Genomic DNA, 15866 nt, shown 5'->3' with positions numbered 1-15866 from the left:
CAGAGACTTAACCATTATGCCATCTACTGCTCCTAACCATTTTTAAAGGCTTTGCTGAGATATAATTTGCATACCATATAATTCATCCATTTAAAGTTTATCCGTGGGTTTTAGTGTGTTCAGAGTTATATGTACATTACCACAGTCATTTTAGAATAATACATTGCTTAAGGTCAAAGGTTATATTTTGGGAAATGTGTACTTAAGCAGTTTTGTACCTCACAGTCAGCCATGTGAGATCCAGCCACTTTAATCTCCATGTCACTTGCTGGTCCTACAGAGTACTTTAATGAAAGGATACAGGGAATCATGTAATATATGGTCCATTATCACAAGCTTCTTATACTTAGTATTTTGTTTTAAAATGTTTATGTATTAGTACTTTATTTCTACCAATTACATTTTTTAAACCATTTTTGTTGTTTGTTTGCCATACTAGAGAGCTCACGCTAGAGAGACCAAGAGGGAAAGTGAGAGAGCACTCCCCAGGGGACATGGTCGTATTGTAATCCATTCTCCTCCATTCTACTGCAGGAATTTGGGGAAGGTGCACACACGCACTTGGCATTATTTTCAAGCCACCAGGTCCAGGACTTGTACCTCACAGTCAGCCATGTGAGATCCAGCCACTTTAATCTCCATGTCACTTGCTGGTCCTACAGAGTACTTTCCTGAAAGGATAAAGAATATTGAAGAATGAAATCTTCAGTCTAATATATTTGTGTTGCAATTGTCAATACATAAATGATTAACACAATTTCTATTTTAAAAATTTTAAATGTTTTAAACATTCCTGTGAAAGAGCTTGGAGCTCACTGTTACAAACCAGCTATGGTAAATAAACAAGAGCATGCCCATAGAATCTGCAGTAAAGAAAACATTTAGTAAATTCATGGGTTACATTTATTTTTATTTTTGTTGTCCTCAAAATAAAGAACCTTAATGGTCATAAGAAATGAGAATGTTCATTAAGCTTAAATTTACCGATTTGAATTCCATTGTGTATTTTGAAATGCAAATACATTTTAAGGAAGCAGGGGTGTAAAATACAACAAATGGATCTTTTAATCTAAGCTTTTTCATTAAGCAGTGTGCATCTGAAATGCAGCTCAGCTTCTACTTTTATCTATTCTCTCATGTTAAAAGTATTTACCGAGTAGAAATGTTAACATATGAGATTTCATTTCTCAGCCAGTTTTACTTCTTAAGATACCAGTTACAAATTTAAGAGCTTTTTTTGTCAAGTTCAAATCCAAAGTATATTTTAAATTAGGATAAAAGGCTTTTTCACAGTAATACAAAATCATCATGAGTCTTCAACTTCTTCAAAGGCATGACCAAGGTCAAAGTGGGTAAAGAAGATTCATCATCCACTGAGTTTGTAGAAAAACGGAGAGCAGCTCTGGAAAGGTAATTCTAAACAGCTATCCTTTATTACTGTCATGTTTTTACATAGGCATGATGTCTTTATGTGGCACAACTTTGTTTTAATGAATATTTTTCTTCAGTGTGCAGTTCTGTGGCTCTTAGCTTTAAACTTTTGTTATGAAAATTGCTTCTTCCAGTGACAATACTGTATACTTATTTTATTAATCCTCATTAATAGTCTGTTTAGGCATCATTTGCTATAAGCAGAAATGGAAAGGCATGAATTAGTTGGGGATAGAATTACATCATAAATGTCATCAAGAACATTAATAAGCTGCTAAGTTTATGAAAACAGAGGGTGTGAATGTGGAAAAAGAGTTTGAGTAAAAAGAAAAATTTCCCCTTTCTCAAAATGTTGTGCTATATTCATGTGCTGTGTTGGACAATTTAATTAATTATATAGTTCATCTGAATTAAATTTTGAGTTATTACTTGAGAAGGACTTTATTAAGTATGACAAAAAATGCAGTTTGTAGCCTTTTCTTAATTGATTTTGAGTTGAGTGTATAATAAAATCCTCTAGTTGACTTGAAGACTAATATATGTGCTCTATCTTCCTTTAAAGTACTTGACTCTACCCATCTCAAAAATCTTTGAAGATCTGTCTTTGCAACAAACTGAAAAGAAAATAGATGGGAGGACTCTTACCCCCAGAATCTTTATGTTTATTCCTTCTTTGCGATGCTTAAAGCATAAGAAAACAAATTTGAAAGAACTTAGAGTACAACTTCTAAAAATAAGTTGGCAATTACCTAGGCTGGAAACATTTTCCAGTTTCATAGGTTTTTGTCTATTTGTGCTTTGTTTAATTTCTCTTGGCTTAAAGTCAGTAGCTAGGATGGGTAAGACAGGTTTTGGGCAGTATATATATGTCCATCTCATTTATTCATTCATTCATTCATTTAGAGAGATTTTTGGTATAGGGCACATGTGCTCACCAGAGAGACAGACAGAAAGTGAGAGATCACCCCTCGGGGGGATGACCATGCCACATTCGCTTCTCCTCTCGGGATTTTGGGCATGTACGTACACACACCCGGTATAAGTTTCAAGCCACCAGGTCCAGGACTCAAACCATGGTCAGCTGGGTGGGAATCCAGCGATGTAACCATTATGCCATCTACTGATCCCTCATTTATTTTTGAAATAACTTTTAAGGCAACTTATTTCTGGATTTTAGTAGTAAATTGCTTAAAATTTGAGAAAATGTTGCAGTAAAGTCAGATTTAAGCAATGTGTGGTAAGAAAAGCCAAAAAAATATACACATTAAAATACTGTATTAGAGGAGACTTAAAAGATAGGATTATGTCTGCAAGAATCTGCAGTCAGGAAAAGCGTTTAACTTGTTTCTAGAGAAGTTTAGGTTAGGCATTAAAATTGATTGTTGGAGAGAGTCGTAAATTCAGTATTTTTAAGAATAAAGGTAGATAATGCCCTGCCTTGATTTCACTTAGTCCTTTCTGAAAATGTAGCCATGACCCTTTGAGAAACCTTTCAAGTCTTATTTTTCTATGAGTAAATTTGAAATATTTCGGATGGCATGCTTGATAAGGAACTTAATGAAGATTTATTGTACCAAGGACATATAATTTGATTCTATATTCACCTTTCTTCTAACTTGACTGCATTGCATTGTACTTACCAAATCTTCATGTAGTATGAAACATTGCGGAGGGTTAAGGAATATTGAAACTTGATCTAGCATGTGTGTAAAGACAGTTTCTTTACTGACAGCTGTTTCTTGTTAAATGCTACCTTACTTGAATTTGCAGTAGCTTAAAAAAATACACAGTATAGTATAAGGGAAAAGTTTATTTTTCATTAGAAAAAAAATGACTAGGCATGAAGATATAGATGTAAAGGAACTGGAATTATTTCTTTAGGTTTTCTCTAATCCCAATTCTTTTTTCTTTTCTTTTTTTTTTGGAGAGGTTTTTGCTGTAGGGCGCGTGCGCTCACCAGACAGACAGAGATAGAGAGACAGAAAGTGAGAAATCACCCCCCAGGGGGTATGGCCATGCCACAATCCCTTCTCCTCCATTCTCCTCTTGGGATCTTGGTCACGCATGCACACGTGCCCGGCATGAGGTTTAAGCCACCGGGTCCAGGACGCAAACTGCGGTCGACTACGTGGGAGTCCAGCGACATAGCTATTACGCTAACTGCTGGTCCCTCTAATCCCAATTCTTATATTCCAGCCAGATTTAATCAGTTCCTGTGCACACTTACTTTAATCTGTACAAGATTTTTTAAACTGCATTTTTTATGCTTTTATGTAGCTGACTTATCTAAAGGCATTTTCCTGTGGCAGTTCTTCAAATTTAACCCTTTGAAAAGGCATGTGTATCTGTGAGATATCCAACCTACATCTATAGGCCAGAGAAGTATTTCTCTTTGTATTACTTTATAGTATGATGATAATTTACATATATGTCTACTCAGTGTAGAGGATCCAGATGACTATCTTGAACAAAAGGATAAATATCTGATATTTAAAAGCTAGGAAGAGTAATGGAGTGGTTAAGTACTCAAGTACTTCATTGTGCCGCACTCATTAAAATGAACAGAGACAACTTCTGTTAAGAGTAAACCAGGATCTCTTGTTGGGTTTTCTTGAGAGTGTGTCACCTCTAACCTTAATGATACTGAGTTTATTTTAGGTAAGGGAACACTTCTACAAATATAAACTGGGAAGTTTAAAGAAGTATGACAGTAGTGTACACAGTTTAGAATCCCTTTCCAATTTAGCAGTACACTGTGCTGTAGGTTCTCTATGTAGGACCCAGGGCAAATTTCTTAAATGCATCCCTTCTTATTTCTAACATCTAAGTTTATCAGTTGGGATTATGTGCATTTCCAGCATCTAAAAATGCAGCTGGCAAAACCTAAACAGTTATTGTAGATTGATCCATCCACTTTTTCATATCAAGAAATTAGGAAGTAGACAGCTGTTTAGGATTATCTAGTTGGGGCCAGCAGTTAGTGTAATGGCTATGTCACTGGACTCCCATGTAGTCGACTGTGGTTCACATCCTGTGGTTCACATCACGCCAGGCACGTGTACGTGCATACCCAAGATCCCGAGAAGAGAACGGAGAAGGGATTGCAGCATGGCCTTCCCCCCTGGGGGGTGATTTCTCGCTTTCTGTCTCTGGCTGTCTGGTGAGCGCACTTGCCCTATAGCAAAAACCTCTCCAAAAAAAAGGAAAGGAAAAAGGATTTTCTAATTCATCAGCAAGTTTTGCTGCTTCCTTTTGCCATCTGAACTATAAAAAACGGTTTCTCACCAGTCTGACTATGAGTTCAAAGCCTTAATTCACTGCAGTAGCTTCCTTGTTGGTCTCTGTTTCTGTCCTTTGCACTTCTACTATTTTTTAAATATAGTAACTAGAGTAACCCTTTTAAAACACAGATGAGATCACATTAACCTCTCTCTTCACTCAATAAAAGCCAGAATCCTCAGGTCAGCCTGCAGCCTGCTAGTTAAGGCTGTCCAGGCAATTGAAGTCCTAGACCTGGTGACCCAAAAAACACAAGTTGTGTGTGCATGCATTCCCCCAATCTCAAAAGGAAGGAGAAATGGAGAAGGTATTGCAGCTTGTTTTTTTGTTTTGTTTTTGTTTTTGTTTTTGTTTTTGTTTTTTTAATTTTATTTTAAAAGTATTTTTTTTGCTATATGGTCTAAGTGCTCACCTGAGACAGACAGAAAGTGAGAAATCAGCTCCCAGGGAGAATGGCCATGCCACAGTTCTTTATCCTCCATTCTTCTCTTGGGATTTTGGGCATGCAGGCACACGCCTGGCATGAGTTTCAGCTGCCAGGTCCCAGACTAGAACCATAGTCGGCCATGTGAGAGTCCAACAGTGTAACCAATATGCCACCTGCTTGTTTTGGGATTATAGCTTTGCCATTCCCCGTAGAGAGTGCTCGCTCTCGCTCTCGCTCTCTCTCTCTCTCTCTCTCTCTCTCTCTCTCTCTCTCTCTCTCACACACACACACACACACACACACATTAAAGAAAAAAAAAGTGTTGGGCCAGGAGGTGGCATGGTGCTTAAGGCGCTGGCCTCCCACATGGCCAGTCACAGTTCAAGTCCCGGACCCAGTGGCTTGAAAATCACACTGGATGCATGTGCATGTGTGCCCAAAATCCCAAAAGGAGAACGGAGGAAAGGAGACAGCATGGCCATTCCCCCTGCGGGGTGATTTTTTTACTTTCCTTCTTTCCATCTCTCTGTCTCTCCCCAACGAGTGTATGCACCCTATGACAAGAGTCTAAAAATAAAAAAAGGTGAAAAGCCAGAGTCTTTGTAAGAGTCTGCAAGACCGCATGACCTGCACAGCTCACTCTCACTTACGTGATCTTACTTCCTTTTGATCCCTCACTCTGCTCTCAGCCCAGAGTTTGCTGCTTCTCAAAGACCTAGGCATTTCCAGTCTTCAGGTCTTTAAACCAGCGGCTCCCCTTGCCTTGAGCACTTTGTTCCCAGGTATCTGCCTGGCTAATTCCCATTCCTTTTTCTGGTTCAAATTCCCAGTACTGCTCTTCCAGTGAAGCCTCTTCTGATCATTGGCATCATTCTAACCTGCTCTGCCACCCACCACATCTCAGACACTTGGCTCCGTTTACCCTATGGTCTTGTCCCTTTTCACAATAATTGGCACCTTGTCACATACTATATCGTTTATGTATTTATTGTATTGATAGTTTATTGTCTGTTTATCATACTAAGCTCTACCAGGGAGGTGATCTTGGTCTCTCATTCACTTTTATATTCCAGGGTGCTCAGAATAGTACCTGATGTATTATAAGTGCTAAATAAATATTTGTTGAATGAACAAATTGATGTCATCCAAGACCCAGGCTCTTTTTTAGACTTTCATTCTCTCATTGTGAACACTCGTGTTTAAATTCCAAGCAAGAGAAATATTTTTAACTTTGTTGCTCTCAAGCATTTTTTTATAATCTTCATTTTGTTTTGTTTTTGTAAGTAAATGGGAATTCGAAGGCTTTTAAGTGATTCTTCTAAATTTGTCAATAAACTATACTTGGAACAAATGTGAAGAATAACTACTGACCATCTCTTGTTTGGTCTGAAGCTTTATCAATTCCATTGTGTCTTCCATTTCTCTTCGTCAGTGCATTCTGTTTCCTCTTCTGTCTTCTTCCTACACTATTTCCCCTTTTTATTCTGTATCCTTCCTTTATCTATCTGTAGCCCTCTTTGATTTTAATTCTAAATTGGCATATGTTTATAAATATTCGTTGTTTTAAAACCCATTTTATGTTTCTGTTAATTTTTTGTTTAAGTTTACTATAGGGCATCTGTTCACCATAGAGATACAGAGAGATAAGGAAAGTGAGAGAGCACATCTGAGGGGTATGGGCACATCACAGGTCCTTCTCTTCCATTTTCCTCTCAGGATTTTGGGCACACAAGTACACGTGCCTAGTTGTTTTCAGGCCACTGACTGTGGGTCTTCAATTGTGCAGTTAGCCTTGTGGAATCTAACTGTCTTAATCTCTGTGCCAACTGTTGGCCCTGTTTCTTTTCATTTTAACATACTTAAGCTTTACATATTTTTTTTTAAGTTGCTCTTTATTTTCATATGAGGGCCCTTCAAAAACTGTGGGTAAATGGAATTAAAGTGTGAGTTTATTTTGGTGAAAAAAATTTAAATCTGTGTGTAGTAAATTTTCATAATGTTCATTTTCCATGAACTTTATGAAGACACCCCCCCTTCCCCAGTTGTATAACCATTAACCAATATAGTGGTTAAGGCACTAGACTCCCATGTGGTCAACTGCGGTTTGAGTCCTGGGCCTGGCAGCTTGAAACTCATACCAGGAGCATGTGCGTGCATGCCCCAATTCCCAGGAGAATGCAGGAGAAGGGATTGCAGTGTGGCTACTCCCCCAGAGGGTAATTTCTCACTTTCTGTTTCTCTGTTTCTGTCTCTCCAGTGAGAACAAGCACCCCATAGCAAAGATCTCTTAAAAAAAAAAGAAAAGAAAAGAAAAAAAAATTTACTGTATTTTGCCAGAATACAATTTAACTAAATAGATTTTTTAGAATGTTGATATGTGGTAGGGTGAAAAAATGAAACAATAACAATAACCAATTGAGTTTTGTTAACATAGGGTTTAACAAAGTTGAACAAGTTAATTGCTTGTAAGACTTCCCACAGCACTTAATATGACGTTGTTCTAACGACTTAAGGCCTGTTCTCCTGCACAGAGGTCATGTGCTGCTCGGGAGAAGCCAGATCCCACATGGTGACTGTGGCTCAGATATTTGACTTGGTCAGCCTGAAGCACCCCGGGCATGCATGTGGGTGCTCAGGGTTCAACATGGTGGAAGACTGGAGGGAAAAAAATAGCAAGACCTGACTGTGCAGAAGATGCTTCTCTCTCTCTTTCCACTCATCGCCTCTCCCTCTCTCTCTGTAGTGCATGTACATGCACTATCATGAATAAAGAAAAAAATGTAATATGTGAATCTTAAAGAGAGGACTACGAATGTGTTTTAAACTACTTTGATTATATAGCCAGTATTTTTAATGAAATATTACATGAGACTGGTATTCTGCAGAACTCTTTTTGGAAAGCTGTTTTAGATTATAAGTGATATTAAGTGTTTCCATTTAAGTTTGAGATGAAGGAATATTTTTTAAAGATTGAGTTCTAGGTGTTTTGTCTTCCTTCCTGCTTGTTCATTTTACAACTATCTGAATACTTCCCTTTCTGGCTATTAAACGAACTACTTTCAAGTAGTACACCATGGGAACACCTAAGTAACTTTATCTAACACTGTTGGAAGAATTTTAGTCTTCAAATTGTAAGTCAGATTCAGTATGGAAATACCCACAAGTCTTAATTTATGTAATTGTGTTGTTGCTGCCTCTCTCTCTCCTTTTTTTTAAAGTTTTTTTGCCATAGAGCATGTGCATTGGCTGGAGACAGATAGTGAGAGGGAAAGTGAGAAATCATCCTGTAGGGTGGATGTCCATACCACAGTCCCTTCTCCTAGAATTTTGTACAAACATGCATACATGCCTGGCATGAGTTTCAAGTTGTCAGGTCCAAGACTCAAACTATGATTATCCAGGTGGAAATTCAGTGCCCTAACCACCATTGCTATTTGTTAGTCCATCTTTTTCTTTCTTTTCTTTTTTTTATTTTCATAGGGTGCATATGGTCACTGGAGAGAAAGAAAGCATTCCTCCATGGCATGGTCTGCTGTAATCCCTTCTCCATTTCTCTCTCCTTTCAGAATTTTGGACTTGCACACACATCTGCCATTTTCAAACCACTGAGTTCGAGGTGCAAACCACAGAGCCAGCCACATGGGAATCAGCTGCCTTAACCACCAGGCCACAGGCTGGTCCCCTGCATCTCTTTTTTGATTTGATAATATAGGCAGCAAATATTTTTTAAACCATAGTGTAGCTAATATTGCACATATCTTTTGAATGCTGTTGTTTTTACTATAATTACTTCTTAACCGACTTAAAGTGAAGTTTAATATGCTATGTATTTTATTCAAATATATACTAGGAGTTAACATAAATAAGGTAAAATGGTCATTTGGACCATTGTGCAGAATTTGACTTTAAAGAAAGTTGTCAACTTTTTTGAGAAATTTTATTAGTCTTGGGCATGTTATTTATAATCTTGTAAAAAGGTAAAAGAGGGTCAGCTTTGTGGCCTGGCGGTAGAGGCAGCCAGATCCCACATGGCCAACTGTGCAGTTTGAGTCCCAGATCCAGCAGCTTCAGAAACATTCCAGAACAGAGGAGAGATGGAGGACAAGTAACCATTTCCCATGGGGGTGGGGGGTGCTTTCTCCTCTCCCTCTTCTGCCTCTTATTTGTCTCAGGTGAACACATGTACCCTCTAGCAAAAAAAAAAAAAAAAAAAAAAAAAAAAAACAAACATCAAAAAAAAAAAAAAAAAAAAAAACTACATCAATCCTAGAAAAATAGAACAAAGGTATTTTAACTGTGAAATAAATATTATACTTGAACTATTGCTGCATGTAGTCAGTCTAGCAAAAGAACAGTTTAAAAAGTGGAATTAAATGAATAATCAAGACTCATCAAACAGTTGATCTTCCTTTTATAAAATCATGATTGATAATCCATTACGGAGATCAGGCAAACATGAATTTTTCTAGTAACAAAATGAAGTTAGGTTAATAGTGACTTCAGAATGGTATTTCTCTTTGCTTTTCATTTTTATTTTATGTAGTGTCATTTAGGTATTTATCAAGAATTGAAAAATTAATCATTGGAGATTTAAGAAAATTTAGTCTTTGTCAAATAAGGACAAAATAAGCTGATTGTGATCTTTTAAATGTGCTGATAAGTGAAATATAGGCTGCTTTCCATTTTGGTGATAATAGCAATTTTAAAAATTGTGTGGGATGTATATAGTCATACCTACTCTAAAGCGGTAACTGGCAACACACTGGCCCTACCCAGGGATAAAATTATTCAACAAGCTCCTATACCTTCTACTCAGTTTTAGTAAGAAGTTTGCTATGTTATTTAACCTCTTGACTCTCACTTGTAACCCTGACATTTTTCTTTTTATATTACATGAAAAGGGGGATAGCATATCAATTGTCAAAAATGAACAGAAAGCTTTTTAACTATTAAATTGCTGTAAGATTCTAAATAATTACACTGACGACAGTCAAATAAGCAGACTGAGGACACTTCTTTACCTAGTTTTTAAAAAGTGCACTCTTGTTGACGTAGAAATTAAAATGTTACTGGTAAAGAAGCAATTTTATTCTTAAATCCAGGTATCTTCAAAGAACAGTGAAACATCCAACTTTACTACAGGATCCTGATTTAAGGCAGTTCTTGGAAAGTTCAGAGGTATGATTTCTACTTTTAAGTTTCTGTGTATAAATTTTCTTACATTCTAAATGTAATAATTTGTATAAGAATAGATTTAGTAAATAATTGATTACTAGATGGAAATAAAGCAGTGATTTTTTTTTTTTTTTTGCTTATTGCTTTACTAAATTGCTATCAAAATATCAGTATTATCTGTAGCAGGATCAATCCCTTTCTTGACAATTTAAAACTGACTTAAGAAAATGGTTTGTAGTAATCTAACTCTGAATGCCCTAAGTTGTTCCTTAGACATCATGTTGAAATAAGTTTATTCAAACTCCATAGTGGGAGTTGACTGTGTGTTTGTGTATCTTCTTTTTAATGTTGTTCCTGAGGTTTTGAAATGCAAACTTGTGACTTGAAAGAGCCTCAATTACAACCACACTGCTCTTCATATTTGATACGTTTGGCATATTTGAGACTCTAGAAACAATTTGGAATAAAATCGTTACTGTTGGAAATTTTTTAAATTTACTTAAGTCCTCGAATTTTTTAAAACTTCACAAATACACCGTCCTAACTGAGCATAAGATTTTTTTCAAGACTTTCTTCTTTATAAACAGTTTATTTCTGCAGCAAACAGGTGGCCGGTGTTAGAGTTCTTGGCAATTTCTTAATGTATTTTGACAAACAGGGTGTTTGTTCCATCTAAATGTAAACGTGCAGAAGAAAAGCAAATGGAAAGTCTATTTTTTAAGTTTTCCTTTGAGAATGTACAAGTAGTGTATTTGAGAAATTAGATCTCTCTATTGAAATGTATGAGAGTGAAGAAAATGCAACCTCCTTTTTTTTCTCTTTTTTTTTTTTTATTTTGGGGAGGGGGTGTCCCCTTTGTGCCCAGTTAAACCTCCAGGCTTTTAACCGGTTTGTTTGCCCTTATTTGTCATTCAATTCCAGCTGCCTAGAGCAGTTAATACACAGGCTCTGAGTGGAGCAGGAATATTGAGGATGGTGAACAAGGCTGCCGACGCTGTCAACAAAATGACAATCAAGATGAATGAATCGGATGCAGTAAGAGCTGATTTTTCGACTTGAATAATGAGATGAATTAATGAGCCCAACAATTGCATTTTAAAGCTGTACAAGTAGAAAATAGGATATTAATTTGCTTATTGAGTTTAGTTCTCAGCCACATCACTTGACCACCATGCTATACGTGGTTAATTTGTTGCTTTAAAACAAGGAATGTAGTTTGCTATTGGTAACCTAATTTAGCATGGTTTGTTCTTTCTAAATTAGCTCCATTTTTCATTTTTTTTCTTAGTGGTTTGAAGAAAAGCAGCAGCAATTTGAGAATCTGGATCAGCAACTTAGGAAACTTCACGCCAGTGTCGAAGCCTTGGTCTGTCACAGAAAAGGTTTGTTTGCTTTATTGTTTATGTATTCAGCACCATAAATCTAATTAAAATATTTTATTTAAATGTTATTAAAATAAGTATTACAAACTTATTATAGAAGAGAGAAAGCACCAGTTAGAGAATGAATTCTATTTCAACTTTGTTATTTAAAAATATTCTTTTTGTTCTATTTTGATCTTACTTAGAGCTTAAAATCGAAAAACCCTGAGTTTGTAAAACTGTATTTGAATTTTGGGTTAAAACTGTTGTTTACTTCATTAAGTCTTTGTTAAACTTACAGTATAATGAATGATGTCTTAATTAGTAACTTTATTGATAATAAAAAACTTAGAATTCAAAAATTGTTGACAATTGTCTTGAGAGTATTTGTGCTTCCATTTCCAGCAATACTCTTTAAAATATTTTCTTCATTTTCAAACCACAGTATTTTTAAATCTGGGGACTTGTTTGGTAAAAATTATTAGAAAATTTGAGTTCTAATAATCCATAGTGAGGTTTTATGGTTTTGGATTATTTTATTTTTCAAGAATCTAAAACTTGTCATATCTATTTCATGAAATATTTAATAACCAATTTAGTGTGTGACATTACCAGTGCTACATTTCATTAAGGAAGCCAGTACATTTATTACTGAGAGTAGTGTACAAACTTTTGACATTTGTATTTTACATCTCTTAGGGAGTGGGCTTTATGGTTCTTTAGGGAACTTTACACACTGCAGAGCACCAGAGCACTTCTAAGCAGTGTAATTGTTAGTCAGCGCCAGTCCAACCTGTGAACATCTATTTGGCTTATTTAACATATCTGAGATAGTCAAGTTCAAAAATCTTTCTAAAAGCTCTAATACTTCACTGAGCATTGTTGAACAACAATGAAAAAAAAACAAATAAAATTTGTATGATCTGTGTATACAGTTTTACCATGCTTTTTTCCCTATCAGCTACACAATAGAGTCACTAAAAATTATGGGTGTTGTGCATATATTTAAAGGTCAAAGAATGCAGTATAAATATACAATTGTGAGTTTTCCCAATGCTTTTCATGATAAAAAAAAAATTTTTTTTTTCTTTTTAATAATGGACAGAGAAGCAGTGAGTACTTGGGGAAGGAAGGAGAAGCAGATCATTACATTCGGTGATTTAAATGTAGTTCATTCCTTAGGAATACACAGAGACTTCAGAAAGTTTGTGGGAAAATGGAATTAAAGTTATTTTGGTGCAAAAAGTTTTTTTAAATCCATGCATGGTTTTTTCATAATCAGCATTTTTCATGAATTTTTTGAAGCCCTCATCATGTAGTCAGTGATTCCTCTTAATTTTGATGCCACTGGCATTTAAGGCATCTTAATGACTAATTGTTTCATATTAATTTAATTTTTAATATGTAATAATTCACAGATAGGTGAAATTTAAAGAGAAAAAAATCAATGCAATATTTTAAAATTTTGCTAGTGAAACTAAAAGTGAATACTTTTAATTTCAGAACTTTCAGCCAACACAGCTGCCTTCGCTAAAAGTGCTGCCATGTTAGGTAATTCTGAGGATCATACTGCTTTATCTAGAGCTTTGTCTCAGCTTGCAGAGGTTGAAGAGAAGATAGACCAGTTACATCAAGAACAAGCTTTCGCTGACTTTTACATGTTTTCAGAACTGCTTAGTGACTACATTCGTCTTATTGCTGCAGTGAAAGTAAGCCCTGTTTTGCTCTCATTCTCACATTATCCTTGCTTCAGTGATTTGCTTTAAAAAGAATTTGGTTTCCTGTTACACATGCATTTAAGTGTGTAAATTCCATACTAGTGCATAGACAATGACTTCATGGTACATATTTATAACTTAGTATTTTCTTCTCCTATGACTTTGGTAGTACGATAGACAATGTTTTTAAGAGAGCTAAGGAATGTCAGATAAGAAACAGTGCACATTTATCTGTGTATTTTACATATACAAGTTTACAACCATCTGATAGCATTTGTTTGGCCATTCTAACACTAATTGAAACTGCTCATTTTACTATTACAGTAAAGCTAGTGTGGTAGTTAGAAGCAGATAAACCAGAAATTATTGTTGCAGTGAATATGTTCAATGACAGTAACACGAATATAGACCATAATCAGACTTTCTGTGTGTATACCCAAGTGTGTATTCACCAGGTATTTATAAATGAGATGGGACTATTATAGATTAGATTATAAATTTTGTTATCTAATAGTAATGTTCACATATAAACAGTAATATTTCTGAATAATTAGGAAAATAATCAAGTTAATTATAAAAACTGGTATTCTGCAGTTATCACCAATATTCAGACAATTAAATTGAACTGAATTTTATTTACTCTCTCATAGGTTTTTAGAAATACTTTCAAGATCTTACAGTATTTTTGAATTATCATTGTGCAGATTATGGACTGGGAGAAACAGGGTATTTACTTTTCAACTTGAAGTCAGACTTTTGGAAAGTTAATGAGACCTTGTTCCATACTTTATAATACAAAACTAATTTCAGCTAAAGTCTGAGATCAAACTAGTATTCAACTACAGTCAGTGTATTGATGCTTTTTATATTTACCAATGGTTCTGTTATTAAGTTAATAGTGACAGTTAACTATTTTAATAGTGACTGGAGGGTTATTTTCTGAGCACTTCAGAATGGCCCCCTCAGCACAATTTTATTTGGTAAAATTCCAGTTCTGTTTGTATTTACATGATATATTTTATGCTCCATGGCCATTGATTTTCCATTTCATTTCTTTAGAGATGCTGATTTAATTAACAGTTAGCAGAGTATACTTTATTATGTATAGACAACTAGTGATATAAAAAACATTCAGCCTGGCACCATACCTAGTGGATAAAGGAACCGGATCCCACATGGCCAACCACATTTTGAATCCAAACCTAGAAGCTTAAAAATCACACTGGGCATGTGTGGGTACATGCTACAAATCCCAACAGGATGGAGAAATGGAGAAAGATTGTGGCATGACAATGGCCCACTGAGAAATGCTTCCTCCCTCTTTTATCTATGTGTCTGTGTCTCTCTGGGGAATGCATATGTCCTCTGGCAATGAAAAAAAAATCCAGTTTAAAGATGATAATTCCTGTTTGTATCTTGTTCCTACCTTATGCCAGAGATCTCGTTGTATGAGAGCTATTGTTAAAAATAAAACAGCATGCATGACACTTGAAAAAACTTGGGGGTCAGAAAAGGGAACTGAACATGGTCTTTAAGGATAACCTGCTGAGAAGAGCTAACCTGAGGAAGAATGGCTGGCCTATGTAATGGATGTTGATCCTCATGCTGACTAAATCTTTTTGCTATATCTTTACATCCCATGAGATTATAGCTATATTTGTGTTTCTCAAAATATTCTCTGGGGGGGGGGATGAGTGGCAGCAGGTAGCATGGTGATAAGGCTCTGGACCCCACATGGCTGACCACAGTTCAAGTCCCGGACCCAATGGCTTAAAAATCAGGCTGGGTGTGTTTGCATGCATGCCCAAACTCTCAGGAGGAGTAGCAATTGTGAGTATGGCCATCCCTGCCAAAGGATGACTTTTTACTTTCCCTCTCCATGTATGTCACTGTTTTTGCTGAGCACACACTCCCTATGGCAAATTATATGTATTTATATATTTATAGATAATATACATGTATGTATATATAATAATGGGTATATATAAACACACACAGTGATTTGAATATAATATATACATATATAATATATATGTAAGTTATACACACATATATAATTCTCATAAGTTATATACACATATATAAATTATATACATATATATAATTTTTTTCTGTGGACTACTATACCATTGTCAGCCGAGTTTGGGGAATATTGTATAGAGTATCCCATCTTGAATATTCAGCATGCATTTGTAGAGCTCAGAACTGTCAAAGGGTAAAAAAGAAATAATTTGACTTTATTTAACCCAGAGGCTTTCAAATTCATATAAAAAGTCATTATTTTCTACTTAATATCTATTTACACATGGTAGGGGAAGTATCTCCAAAAAGTTCATGGAAGATACATGATACACATTGTTAAATTGGCACCAAAATAAACTTATACTTTAATTTTGTTTTTCCATGAACTTTTTGACATCGTATATATGGAAAACACTTCAAAACATACTGACTTAATGATTCATTGACTGACAG

At 35.6% G+C, this 15866-nt stretch overlaps 1 protein-coding gene across 2 annotated transcripts in view; it reads left to right on the top strand.

Moving 5' to 3' along the window:
- SNX2 (sorting nexin 2) overlaps positions 1–15866 on the top strand; it is a 70382-nt gene that overhangs the window by 44446 nt on the left and 10070 nt on the right. For both annotated transcript variants that reach the window (XM_006167477.3, XM_006167476.3), the window contains exons 7-11: positions 1332–1410; positions 10240–10315; positions 11234–11347; positions 11601–11694; positions 13177–13382. In XM_006167477.3, coding sequence (XP_006167539.1) covers positions 1332–1410; positions 10240–10315; positions 11234–11347; positions 11601–11694; positions 13177–13382 — 569 coding nt within the window. The remainder of the gene's footprint in view (positions 1–1331; positions 1411–10239; positions 10316–11233; positions 11348–11600; positions 11695–13176; positions 13383–15866) is intronic.

Source organism: Tupaia chinensis, unplaced genomic scaffold, assembly GCF_000334495.1.
Source record: "Tupaia chinensis unplaced genomic scaffold, TupChi_1.0 Scaffold144806_1, whole genome shotgun sequence".
Classification (NCBI taxonomy): domain Eukaryota; kingdom Metazoa; phylum Chordata; class Mammalia; order Scandentia; family Tupaiidae; genus Tupaia; species Tupaia belangeri.
The sequence above is the reverse complement of the archived record's forward strand: the minus strand, read 5'-3'. Positions and strand labels throughout refer to the sequence as shown.